General features: G+C 51.7%; 1 protein-coding gene across 6 annotated transcripts in view; it reads left to right on the top strand.

Annotated features, from left to right (window-relative positions):
* The window catches only part of LOC138258808 (zinc finger protein 583-like), a 79,041-nt gene that overhangs the window by 44,314 nt on the left and 21,167 nt on the right, over window positions 1–13,560 (top strand). The window contains exons 1-2 of one of the 6 annotated variants that reach the window (XM_069206053.1): window positions 5,305–5,588; window positions 6,753–6,879. The exons of 2 other annotated variants lie outside the window; for them this stretch is intronic. In XM_069206053.1, coding sequence (XP_069062154.1) covers window positions 5,565–5,588; window positions 6,753–6,879 — 151 coding nt within the window. In that variant the 5' untranslated portion in view covers window positions 5,305–5,564. Of the gene's footprint in view, window positions 1–5,304; window positions 5,589–5,743; window positions 5,925–6,752; window positions 6,880–13,560 lie in introns of those variants that run through there. 3 more of the 6 variants (XM_069206052.1, XM_069206049.1, XM_069206050.1) reach the window with 3 other exon arrangements.

Genomic DNA, 13,560 nt, shown 5'->3' with positions numbered 1-13,560 from the left:
ACATAATTTTCCCTCAGGTGGAAGATTTGGCTACAGTTAAAGGTGACTTCTATTCCCTTGGACATATCCCCAACATCATAGGTGCTATTGATGGGACCCATGTAGCTCTGCCCCCCCCCCCCGCAGGCGTGAACAGGTGTACAGGAACCGGAAGAGTTATCATTCTATGAATGTACAGATGGTATGTTTGGCAGACCAGTACATCTCTCAGGTAAATGCTATGTTTCCTGGCTCAGTGCATGACGCCCACATCCTGCGGAATAGCAGCATCCCTGATATGATGGGTCAACTCCAGAGGCACCGTGTGTGGCTATTAGGAGACTCTGGTTACCCCAACCTGTCCTGGATATAGACCCCAGTGAGAAATCCCAGGACCAGGGCAGAGGAACGCTACAATGAGGCCCATGGGCGAACTAGGAGGGTGATCGAACGCACCTTCGGCCTCCTGAAGGCCAGGTTCAGGTGCCTCCATATGACAGGTGGTTCTCTATTCTACTCACCGAAGAAGGTGTGCCAGATCATCATCGCCTGCTCGATGCTTCACAATCTTGCTTCGCGACCCCAGGTGCCTTTTCTGCAGGAGGATGGTCCAGATGGCGGTGTTGTGGCAGCTGTGGAGCCTGTGGAGCCTGTGGACAGTGATGAGGAGTAAGCTGAGGAAAAAGACAACAACAACAGGGAGTCAGTCATACAGCAATATTTCCAGTGACAAAAAAGGGAGAACATTTTCATTTTTACCATTACATTCACTGTCACACGTCTTCCTCTATCCTGTGTGTCATTTCATAGCATTATTTGGTAACTGAATTGTACCTTTCCATTACGGTTTCACAGGTGTGGTTACCAACGTGTGTCATCTGCATGCATCCTTCAAGGACTTGTGATGTGTGACATAGGTATGTTGCCTTTACAACTAGAAACGCATTTTCACACTGTCATTGATAATACATTTGACCAAATCATAGACTGACTCCAGATTGTTTTGTGGTTCAAGGGTGTTTATTTAAGTGCTCAAAAATGGAGGGGGGTTGTAATATGGTGATGGGGGACGGCGGAGGAATGTCCATGGCAGAGTCCTGTCTATTGGTCACACAGGTGCACTGCCCATATGGGCATAGGAAGTGGAGCCGGGGCAGTTTAAGTATGGACAGGGTAACAAAGTGGGACAGTGGGAGGACAATCAGGGTGGTCTCATTTCCTGGTGGGGGTATTGCCATCTTGCTCTGTCCTGTTCCTGGATCTCAGGGACCGCTTGCGTGGTGGTTGTCCGTCTGCAGGGGGTGGGGTGCTGGTGTGGTGGTCCTGTGGCGGGGCATCCTGTCCACTAGCGCCGGCGGAGGTGGTGGGCAGTTCATCGTCCTGGCTAGTGTCAGGGGCCCCTTGGACTGCCACAGTGTCTCTCAAGGTCTGCTGTATGTCCTTCAGCACCCCTATGATGGTGCCCAAGGCGGAGCTGATGGTCCTGAGCTCCTCCCTGAACCCCAAATACTGGTCCTCCTGCAGGCGCTGGGTCTCCTGAAACTTGACCAGGACCGTCTCCTGGGAGTGGTGGTATGCTCCCATGAGAGGGCCTCGTGGAGAGTGGGTTCCCTTGGCCTGTCCGCCCCCTGTCGCACAGCAGCCCTCCCAGTTCCCCTGTGTTCCTGTGCCTCCATCCCCTGGACAGTGTGCCCACTACCACTGCCCCCAGGTCCTTGTTGTTGTTGGGGTGGTGGGTTATCCTGGGTTCCCTGTAGTGGTGGACACACCGCTGATTGACCTGTCCTGGGTACGGAGGTTTGGGCCCGCTGGGTGGGTGCTGTGCTGGTGTTACCAGAGGGTGGAAGGTCAGTGTTGGGCTGTGCCTGTGCAAGGGGAACCGACTGTCCCGAGGCCCACGATGGTCCGGGCTGGTCATCAGGATCCAGTAGGGCAGAGCTGCTATCGTCACTGTGGGTGGAGTGGAGTTATCTGGACCCTCCGGGGTGGTGACGGTCCTTCGTGTTCCTGCAGGGGCATAAGTGCATGATTATTGCATGTGTGTGTGTCATGGTGTGCAATTGGTGGCTCACCGTGTACCCCAGTGTAAGCATTCTTGTGTGGAGGCTTGTGTGATGATGGTTTAGGGGGGTGTATGGGTATGTGCAGTGGGCATGTTTTAGTGATGGGTGTCCATGCTTAGTTGTGTCATGCAGGGCTTGGTGTTGGGATGGGTGGTTTGTGTTATGAGTACATTAGTGAGGAGTTGGAGTGATAGGGGAGGGGGTGATGGTGGGGGTGTGTGATAGCATGCAGGTAGGGTGGGGGATATGATAGTTAAGAATTGGCTTACCAGTGTCCATTCCTCCACCGACTCCTCCGAGGCCCTCTGGATGCATGATGGTCAAGACTTGCTCCTCCCATGTTGTTAGTTGTGGGGGAGGAGGTGGGGGTCCGCCGCCAGTCCGCAATGTTGTGCCTGGAGACCGCTGAACGCACCTTCCCCCGTAGGTCGTTCCACCTCTTCCTGATGTCCTCCCGATTTCTTGGATGCTGTCCCACAGCGTTGACCCTGTCCACTATTCTGCGCCATAGCTCCATCTTCCTGGCTATGGATGTGTGCTGCACCTGTGAGCCAAATAGCTGTGGCTCTACCCGCAGGATTTCCTCCACCATGACCCGGAGCTCCTCCTCGGAAAAGCGGGGGTGTTTTTGGCGTGACATGGGGTGGTGTGTGTGATGTGTGGGGCGGTGTCAGTGTTGATGTGTGTGGTGATGTGTAGTGGTGTTTTGTGTGTGGATGTTGTGTGGGTGATGGTGTTGTGTGCCTCTGTGTGGTGGGGTTGTCTATTCTGTGCTGTCTCTCTGGCCTTCGTGACTAATTTTTGGTCGTAGGTGTTTGTGGGTGATGTGGGAGTGTGTTTTATATAGTGTTGGATGTGTGGGAGTGGTGTTTGTATGTGTCTCAGGTGTGTGTATTTTGAATTGTTCAATGTGGCGGTGTTTTGGAGATGTGTGTGTATTTTGAGTGCGGTGGTGTGTACCGCCAATGGAATACCGCGGTTGAAAGACCGCTGCGTGGGTTCGTGGCTCGTAATAGCATGGGCGTGTTTCTGTTGGCGTGGAGGTGGAGGTTTTGTTTTCGACACTTTACCACTGACCTTTGGTGTGGTGGACTTGTGTGGGTGTCTGAATTTCGCTGGATTCCGAGATGTGGGTCATAATAGCTGTGGCGGAGTTCCGCGGCGTCGGCTGTGTATTGGCGGTCTTCTGCACGGCGGTAAGTGCCTTTTACCGCCAATGTTGTAATGACCCCCTTAGTGTCATATTTAGCCAACTTTGATCGGCTGGTCGCTGAGACATCCTGGCCTGAAGAAAAACAAGCGGCCTTGTTTTACAGGGGACTCAAAGAGGGGCTAAAAGACATCTTAGCGCAAATCGACCCGCAACCTGCAGACTGTCAAGAATTAATAAACCTTGTCTAGAGGCTTGATCATCGTTTAACTGAACGAAAAGGAACGCGTAAAAAGACTGAAAAACATTCTTGGCATGTTCATGATAACAGAGACTCAAGAACTCCGGGAGAAAGAACGCCGGAACCGATGGAAATTGGAACCATCAGGAAACCTTTGACCAAAGATGAAAAGGACCTACACAGAAAAAATGGGCAATGTCTCTATTGTGGGCGGAAAGGTCATTTCGCCAAAGATTGTCCAATCAAAACAAAGAGCAAGCGAGGCCCAGGTCAGAAGGTTGCGGCCAATGCATCAGTCGTGTCAGAAAATCTAAAGCACCCAAGTTGCAGAGAAGGGTTGCTCTTGGCTGTCACCGTGGATCCTTCACAATCCAGACATCTCAAACTAGGAATAAGAGTTCAGGTCAAGAAAAAGACCTATTTCAAGAAGGCTCTAGTTGATTCGGGGGCTACCGGGAACTTTGTTGACTCCAAATTGGTTCGTGCACGGGGGATCCCATGTATTGAAAAGTAGACCCCAGAAATCATCCTGGCAGTCGATGGAAAACTCTTGACTGGAGGTCCGGTAACTCTTCAGACTGTCCCCTTGTCAGTGATTTGTGAAGATAAAAATCTAAGAAAGAAACATAAAGAGAAACTTAACTCTTGCAGCTAGCAAGGCTTGTTTGTGGTCTTTCTGCATGGAAAGAACTCTGCATCCTCCAGCACGCCGTGGTACATCTTCTGTGCAAAGGAGAAGTTCCTGGCATCTTCCGTTGTTGCAGAATCTTTAGCTTCTTCCACCCAGAGGCAGCCATTTTGCACCTTTATCCGGGGTTTAGTGGACTCCTGCCCCCCCTGGACACTTTCGTGACTCTTGGACTTGGTCCCCTTCCTTTGCAGGTCCTCAGGTCTAGGAATCCGTCTTCAGTGCTTTGCAGTCTATTGTGGTCTTTGCAGAATCTCCTATCACGACTTTAGTGTGTTTCTGGGGAAGTAGGGTAACTTACTCCTACTTTCCAGGGTCTTGGGGTGGGGTATCTTGGACACCCTTAGTGTTTTCTTACACTCCCAGCGACCCTCTACAAACTGCACTAGCCTAGGGGTCCATTTGTGGTTCGCATCCCACTTTCTTAGTATATGGTTTGTGTTGCCCCTAGGCCTATTGCATCCTATTGTATTCTACGGTGTTTGCGCTACTTTTCTGTTTACTCACCTGATTTTGGTTTGCGTGTATATTTTGTGTATTTTACTTACCTCCTAAGGGAGTATATTTTTGGCACATTGTCACTAAAATAAAGTACCTTTATTTTTAGTAACTCTGAGTATTGTGTTTTCTTGTGATATAGTGCTCTATGATATAAGTGGTATAGTAGGAGCTTTGCGTGTCTCCTAGTTCAGCCTAAGCTGCTCTGCTATAGCTACCTCTATCAGTCTAAGCTGCTAGAACACCTCTATTCTATTCTACTAATAAGGGATAACTGGACCTGGCACAAGGTGTAAGTACCATCAGGTACCCACTATAAGCCAGGCCAGCCTCCTACAATCAGTGTCCTGAGCTCTAGTGATCAATGCCCCAGTGAGCAGTTTCTTGAGCCGCTATGATCAGTGCCCACAGCCCTGGTGAGCAATGTTCTGAGATCTGGTGATCATTTTCCTAAGCTCTGGTGATCAGTGTCCTCAGTCCTGCGAGCAGTGTCCTGAGCTCTGGTGATCAGTGTCCCCAGCCCTGGTGATCAGTGTCCTGAGCTCTGGTGATCAGTGTCCTGAGCTCTGGTGATCAGTGCCCCCAGCTCTGGTGATCGGTGTCCTGAGCTCTGATGATCAGTGTCCTGAGCTCTGGTGATCAGTGTCCTGAGCTCTGGTGATCGGTGTCCTGAGCTCTGATGATCAGTGCCCCCAGCCCTGGTGATTGATCAGTGCTCCGATCTCTAGTGCTCAGTGTTCTGTGGCCTGCCACGTTCCTGTGTGCCTCGGATCCTGGCAGTCAGTGCCCCCCCCCCCATCCCCCCCCACGCCCGGTGTGACCCCAGTTATTGCAGCTGTGTGAAGTGAGGGCCCCCGGCAGGAGTTTGATGGATGTTCACCAGTGTTAATTGCAGTTCGGACCTTCACTTTTCACTTGGAGCTCAGTGACCTCCGCCAGGGAAGAATGACCCATCAGCCCTCGGACAAGGTGAGTGACCTCCGCCAGGGAAGAATGACCCAGCAGCCCTCAGACAAGGTGAGTGACCTCCGCCAGGGAAGAATGACCCACTAGCCCTCGGAGAAGGTGAGTGACCTCCGCCTGAGAAGAATGACCCAGCAGCCCTCGGACAAGGTGAGTGACCTCCGCCTGAGAAGAATGACCCAGCAGCCCTCGGACAAGGTGAGTGACCTCCGCCAGGGAAGAATGACCCACTAGCCCTCGGAGAAGGTGAGTGACCTCCGCCTGAGAAGAATGAGCCAGCAGCCCTCGGACAAGGTGAGTGACCTCCGCCAGGGAAGAATGACCCATCAGCCCTCGGACAAGGTGAGTGACCTCCGTCTGAGAAGAATGACCCAGCAGCCCTCGGACAAGGTGAGTGACCTCCGCCAGGGAAGAATGACCCAGCAGCCCTCAGACAAGGTGAGTGACCTCCGCCAGGGAAGAATGACCCAGCAGCACTCAGACAAGGTGAGTGACCTCCGCTAGGGAAGAATGACCCACTAGCCCTCGGAGAAGGTGAATGACCCAGCAGCACTCAGACAAGGTGAGTGACCCAGCAGCCCTCGGACAAGGTGAGTGACCTCCGCTAGAGAAGAATGACCCAGCAGCCCTCAGACAAGGTGAGTGACCTCCGCCAGGGAAGAATGACCCACTAGCCCTCGGAGAAGGTGAGTGACCCAGCAGCCCTCGGACAAGGTGAGTGGCCCGTCACTCACCTTCTGAGTATGTTTGTGGTATTATTACTATAAGCCTGTGTGAGAGGCAGCGATTTTATGGAAAGAGCTGCACAGAGTCAAAGACACAGCCTGGGATGGGGGGGGGGGGGGGTGCGGGGGGGGGGGGGACTGTCACTCCTTCCTGATGCACTCAACCAGTAACCCAATTTCCAGAAGGTATAAGTTAATATCATGAAGTCAGCACACGAGAAGGTGTCCACTTTGAGCTGGGGTTCATTCTTTTGGGGTGCATTTATAGAGGGAGTTCTGGTCAAGGGGGCTTCTCTGGGACCCCCCGCTGTGCAAAGGTGCAGTGCCAGTTTGACTCCTGCCCTGGACGCTGCGTTGCTGCTGCTGCTGCCTAGATCCATGTCTCAGCAGACCCCAGCAGACCCCAGCAGGCGGCTCCTGACGCTCTCGGGGTCCTCTCTTTCAGGGGCCACTCACCTTCCAGGATGTCGCCGCCTGTTTCTCGGAGGCCGAGCGGACGCTGCTGCGTGAGTGGCAGAAGGAGCTCTACAGGAGTGTGATGACTGAGATCCACAGAGCCTTGAGCTCACTGGGTGAGTGACTCCCTCGCCATGATGTGGGCAGATCCAGGGGCTCAGGGCTGCTTTGAACATTTTCATTAATTACACTTTCCCCCCAAGGAGTGACGTGGTCCTGGACTCCCGAGCCATATTTACAAAGTACTTTCTGTGAGTTGTTGACCTCACCTAAGGTTGAGGTGTGACCCACACGTGTCTTCACGCACAGGTAGCCTTGCACACGAGTGCATCCCCAGGTGTAAGTTTACTCGTACACTTTGTAGTAAGTTTACTGCGATTGGCTCTTCACCGTTTCCAAGTACACATTTACTACAGAGTGTAAGGTCCATGTCTCCACCCCCCGCGCCTGGTTCATCCTGTGAAGTTACTGGTGAGCTCTCCGCCGCCATGGGGGGTTCTTCATATGGCAAAACCTTAAAATGTTAATTAACATAAAAAACACTAAAGCATGTTTATGTTACACAGTAATGTAAGTTGATTTCATATATTTGTTGTAGATGTACATCAAACAAAAAAAATGCTAGGGTACAATTGATTTATTTGTAAATTGAATATTTCATTAACTTATAATTGTTGTTTAAAGATGTATTTAAAAAGCCCTCTTAAAGTAAAATGTTTATATTGATTTATTATGTTGTAAACATTATGAAAGGTTATGTTTAGGATTAATTTAAATGTAATATTCTTTTAAACAAATACTGTTACATTTAATTATTATATTATTGTAAAATAAAAAGAGGTAACTATAATTTACGTCCTCGCCATGCAGAGTCGTCTCATCAATAATTTTATTTTCAAGTGTTGCAGTGACAAAATGAAAGATGTCATCGATGATATAATATGTGGAGAAGTTAGCTGCGCATAGCGAAGGCGCAAGCTATAGTTACCTTAGGGTGTGAGTTTTACTTACTCTGACTATAACTGCTGAATTTCTATGGTTTTATACGAGTACATTTCAGAACCTAACTATAACGTCCCTGTAACCTTTTATTTTCAGTGAATTTCTATAGTTTTTAACCTATACTGGTTTTCATTACCATTCGTTAATCCAAGCACCACAGTGGACGACCGCTGGCCATGCACGGAGGCATTTAGCCACTGGACCTGGCCTGTGGCCATCCCTGAGGCCAGCCCACTATAAGCACCCAACCTTGCACAGTGCACAGCCTCCGCACTGTAGGTGTTGCCCACATGGGCATGGCCTGCAGCCAGCCCCTGCGGCCTCATCCCTGGTGGTCCAGTGGCCGTCACCAGTAAGTATTTTCTCTCTGTCGCTCTTTCAATCTTGCTTTTTCCGCCTTTTCTCACTCGTTTTTCCTTTTCTTTTCCATCTCTCCTCGTGTCCTCTGCCCTCTTTCACTCTTGCTTGTCTGCCTTTTTTTCACTTGTTTTTCCTTTTCTTTTCCTTCTCCGTTCCTTTCCTCTGCCTCCTCCCCCTGTGAAGCACCTTTCCCGCCCTCTTGCCTCCCAGCTGACCGCTCCCCCCACCCCTTCCCCTTCTTAATGGCGGCTGCAGCACGGCCACGCACAGCGGCTGCGCCGCTGGCGCACCAAAGGCAAGCCCATCTGAGCCCATCCGCTCCCGGACCGCGCCCAGTGCTAGGAACCCTGGATCCCCGTTAAACCACCCTTTGGTCTGCCTCCGTTATGACACCGAGACCCTCCTCGTCCTCAAAACCTTCTCCCCCAGGGACACCCATGGACTGTTCACCTGCAGGAACTGCAACTTCAGTGCCGGCCTCAACAAGCTGAAGGTACTCTCTGCACACAGAGATACCAACAACCTCCACAAGCCCATGAACTGCCTACTCCTGAACATCCGCTCCCTCCACAAGCACGCCACCGACATCTGGGATTTGATCGACGCCGCCCGACCAGACATCGCCTTCCTTAATGAGACCTGGATCAACCCCACCTCGGGCCAGACATTGCCATTGCCTCTCCCGATGGATACAGCATCCTAAGGAGGGACCAGCCCTCCTGTCCGGGAAGAGTACTCGCCATCGTACAAAAGTCCTGACTAAGTGTCAAGACTGTCCCAGAAGAACAATGCACCACCATGGAACACCTTCACTTCCTGGTCCACTCCAACCACAACTCCTCCATTTGCGACACCCTGGTGTACAGGCCATCCGGCCCCCACCCAGCTTTCATAGACGATGTTGTAGACATCGCTACCCACCAGGCCCTGGCATCGGAGGACTACCACCTCCTCAGCGACCTGAATTTTCACCTCGAGTACCGCGCCGATCCAAACACCTCCACTCTGCTCGACAACCTTGTCACCCTTGGCCTCAGACAGCTGGTCTCCGCACCCACACACATTGCAGGACACACACTGGACCCCATCTTCATCTCTAGCAACCGGATCACCGTCGAGACCATCTCCACCCCAGACTGGACCGACCACCGCTGCATACACTTCACAATCATTGCACCCAGCAGCCACAGCCGCACCCCCAGGACCCCAACAGGAAATGGAATGAAATCACCAATGAGCAACTCACCTCATCTCTCGCCAAATCCCTCCCTCCGATGACGCCAACACAGCAGCGCGCAATCTCCATGCATGGATCACTGAATGTGCCGATACTCTAGCCCCTCTCCAGCTGACATCGGCCAAACGAGTACCTGAGGAAGCCAGCTGGTTCACCACCGAACTCCAAGAATCAAAGCGTACCTACAGACGTTTAGAGAAAAAACAACGGAACAGCCAAACCAGCAAAGACCTGGCCCCCTATAGAGGTGCAACCACCGCCCACCACCGAAAAATCAAGAACGCATGGAAGGACGCATTCCGGGAGTGCATCAATTCCTTGATACACAACTCTAAGGAGCTCTTCTCAGTCATCAACGAGGTCACAGATCCCCTCTCCGAAGCCACCAGCATCCCCACGTCACAGGACCTCTGCAACAAACTCGCCACCTTTTTCCACCGCAAGATCCAGGGCATATACGACAGCTTCTTCCAGGAAAATCCTGGCACCGGAACTTGTGACTGACCCACCCCCACAGAATCCACCCAGACCATCCACAGCTGGTCCATGCTCACCACAGAGGGAAACAGTCAGCATCATGAACAGCACCGACTTCAGAGCCCCCACGGACTCCTGCCCACACCACATATACATCAGAACGAGCTCATCAATCGTCCCCAAGCTCCGGAACACAATCAACTGTTCCATCAACACTGGCACCTTCCCTGAGGCCTGGAAACAAGCCAAAATACCTCTCCTGAAGAAACCTTCGGCCGACCCATCAGAACTAAAGGATTTCCGGCCCATCTCGCTGCTACCCTGCCCTGCCAAAGTACTGGAGAAAGCAATCAATGCACAACTACGGCATTTCATCGAGGCCAACAACTCCCTGGACAGCTCCCAGTCGGGCTTCTGCAGCAACCACAGCACGGAGACAGCCCTCCTGGCAGCCAGCAACGTCATCCCATTACTCCTAGACTGCGGCCACATCACAGCGCTTATACTCCTCGACCTCTCAGCAGCCTTCGACACAGTATTCCACAGCACTCTACGCACCAGACTCGACAACATAGGAATCTGCGGAAGAGCCCTAGAATGGATCCACTCCTGCCCTACACATCCAGATCCACAGGAGTCATCTGCGGAGTCCCCCAAGAATCCTCACTGAGTCCCACTCTGTTCAACACATTCATGGCCCCTCTCGCAGCCATCGTCAGAAGCCACGGTATGAACAGCGTGCCATATGCAGATGACACACTACTCATCATTTCCCTCATTGAAGACCCAGACACGGCCAAAAGGAACTTCCACTCAGGAATGGAAGCCGTCGCCACCTGGATGAGAGAAAGTTGCCTCAAGCTCAACTCCGACAAGACTGAGATCATCATCTTCGGAAACACCACCTCAGCTTGGGACGACTCCTGGTAGCCTACATCCCTCAGCGCCCCCCCTGCCCTGACTGAGCACACCCGCAACCTAGGCATTATCCTCGATTCCTCCCTATCTATGATCTGCCAGGTAAACTCAGTCGCCTCCTTCTGCTCGCACACACTCCGCAAACTTCGGATGATTTTCAGATGGATCCTAGCAGACTGCCACAGAATAGTCACCCATGCCTTAGACATAAGCAAGCTTGACTATGGCAAAGCCCTTTACGCTGGCACCTCGACCAGAAACATCAAAAAATGACAACTTATCCAGAACGCTGCCGCCAGACTTATTCTGTACCTCTCATGCCAAGAACACATCTCTCAACACCTGAGGACCCTCTACTGGCTCCCGGTTGAGAAATGAATCACCTTCAAGCTACTCAACCACATGTACAAGGCCATACACAACGCAGGGCCAGACTACCTGAATCACCACGTCTCCTTCCACACCCCGCCAGATCCCTCCGCTCCGCACAGATTGCCCTGGTCACCATCCCTCGCATCCGCAAACCACGGTTGGAGGACGATCCTTCTCCTACATCGCAGCAAAGAGCTGGACCCTCAGACAAAGCCCGTTGCTCACCATCTTCAGGAAGAACCTCAAGACTTGGCTTGTCCGATGAGGCCCCTGCCCCCCCACCCCCAGCACCTTGAGAACCTCACAGGTGAGTAGCCGTACATTACAAAAACTGATTGATTACGACCAACCCCCCTAACCACCCAACCCCATGCACGGCTGGCTGTGCATGGCGGAAACTGGCAGTGGCCTCTATGGGTGTGAGAATAGGTGTGAGAGGCTGTATCTGGGGATGAGAGTGACTGTCATAGTGTGTACATCAGTGTTTTAGTGGGTGTGTGGGGGTCGGTGAGTGGGTGCATGAGTGTCTGAGTGGGTCTGTGAGTGGGAGCATGAGTATCTTGGTGTGTTTTTTGGGGGGCACAACTTCTTTGTGGCTTCACATGGGGGCCCACACTAAAGGCCACGACAGAATCGCAACTCTGTGATCGTGGCCAAAATAAGGGTTTTCTAAACCCAACAACTTTTCTCTCACACACCCTTTTATGCCCCATGGGGTCAGAGTACCTCAAGTCTGCCCTCTTCTATTACTATGAGCCCCTATTTCCATCCCCCAGGACCGTGACCCAATTAATAAAATACGGCTGCAACTTTCTGAACAGGTTGCAGCCAACGGATCACAATATTCCTCGTGGTGCGAAAATTCACGTAGGGGTCGCAAATCCTTTGCGTCCCCGTATATTCAAATTTGAATTTTCTTGAATTTCTTGAAAAATACTGAACAGATTTACACCAGATAACAAAAAGGGCTCTTTCTGATCCAAGAGGTAACTTTCTGCCAAATTTGGTGTAATTCCGTCCACTGGGAACACTCTAAATCTTTCCCCCCCTTATCTCGGCCACCGCTTGACAGATTACTCCGAAATTTATCAGACAGCAGCTCATGTGACTGTCTAATTGTTCTGTAAAATTTTGTCAAGATTCGTCAAGCGATGACAAATATATAGGCAAGCAAAAAACAGCCCTTTCTCTAGAAACTATGTCCTAACTATAACTACTTACTGGTGACTGCCACTAGGTAATTTATGTATATATGTGTTTAGTCAAAGGGTCCGAAAGACAATCTGCATTTGTAGTACATAAAGTAGTCAAAATGCAGTTCACAAAGGTACCAGTGGAAACCTCCACCTTCATCTCTCCTGCCTTTTCTGTATGGAAATCCTCACACAGTTTAGGGTGGGACAAGGAGGTAGGGGCGGCTACTCCGCATTGGCGGAGGGGTATCGCTCCCCTGGATGAGCCAGCAGATGAAAAACAAAATGATAGCTTGCTATTGTTTTATTTTTCATTTTTCATCTGCTGGCTCAGCCAGCAGGTGCAGGGAGGTGCGGGGCTGGGCCACGGGGTGGGGGGGAGATGGGAGAGTTCACTGAGTGCGCAAGTATGTTTGGCCGTCTGTCTCATGCCGGCCAAACACACATGTGCACTTAATCAAATCAAATCAAATCATTAACATTTATAAAGCGCGCTACTCACCCGTGCGGGTCTCAAGGCGCTAGGGGAAAGGGGGGGGGGTTACTGCTGCTCGAAAAGCCAGGTTTTTAGGAGTCTCCGGAATGCGGAGTGGTCCTGGGTGGTCCTGAGGCTGGTGGGGAGGGAGTTCCAGGTCTTGGCTGCCAGGAAGGAGAAAGACCTCCCACCCGCCGTGGAGCGGCGGATTCGAGGGACGGCAGCGAGCGCGAGGCCAGAGGAACGGAGGAGGCGGGTGGGGACGTAGAAGCTGAGGCGTCGGTTGAGGTATTCCGGTCCCTTGTTGTGGAAACTTAGGTTTCTCCAGCCCGGCTGTACATACAGCGAGGCTGGAGAAACTGCATAGACCCCAGGCTTGTGTCTGAACGACAGTCCTGGTCCTGGTGCTGCCTACACGCTATGTACAGCATGTAAGCAGCGCCAGGATGGCTGGGCAGCCGGTGCTGGTGGCCCAGCATTGCTGAGGAGCGAGGAACCAGGAGACGGCGACGGGAGAGGGGGCGAAAGGAAAGTAGTTTCTTTGGTTTTTGTTTTAAAAATGTTTTTCCCCCATCGTCCGATGCCACCCCCAAGCCCCTCCTTGACATGTGCCTCGGCTGCCACTGCAAGGAGGGTGTTTAGAGATGGACAGACATCCACCCACCCACAAAAGAGTAACCCTATTGCTATTCACAAACTGTAGTACTTCTAAAGTTATTACAACCAGAAAGGACCTAACACAGTAATAAAACTACTTCGGCCC

The sequence above is a fragment of the Pleurodeles waltl genome, chromosome 9 (assembly GCF_031143425.1).
Source record: "Pleurodeles waltl isolate 20211129_DDA chromosome 9, aPleWal1.hap1.20221129, whole genome shotgun sequence".
NCBI classification, from domain to species: Eukaryota; Metazoa; Chordata; class Amphibia; order Caudata; family Salamandridae; genus Pleurodeles; species Pleurodeles waltl.
Note: the sequence above shows the minus strand (reverse complement) of the source record. Positions and strands in the feature narration are given on the sequence as shown.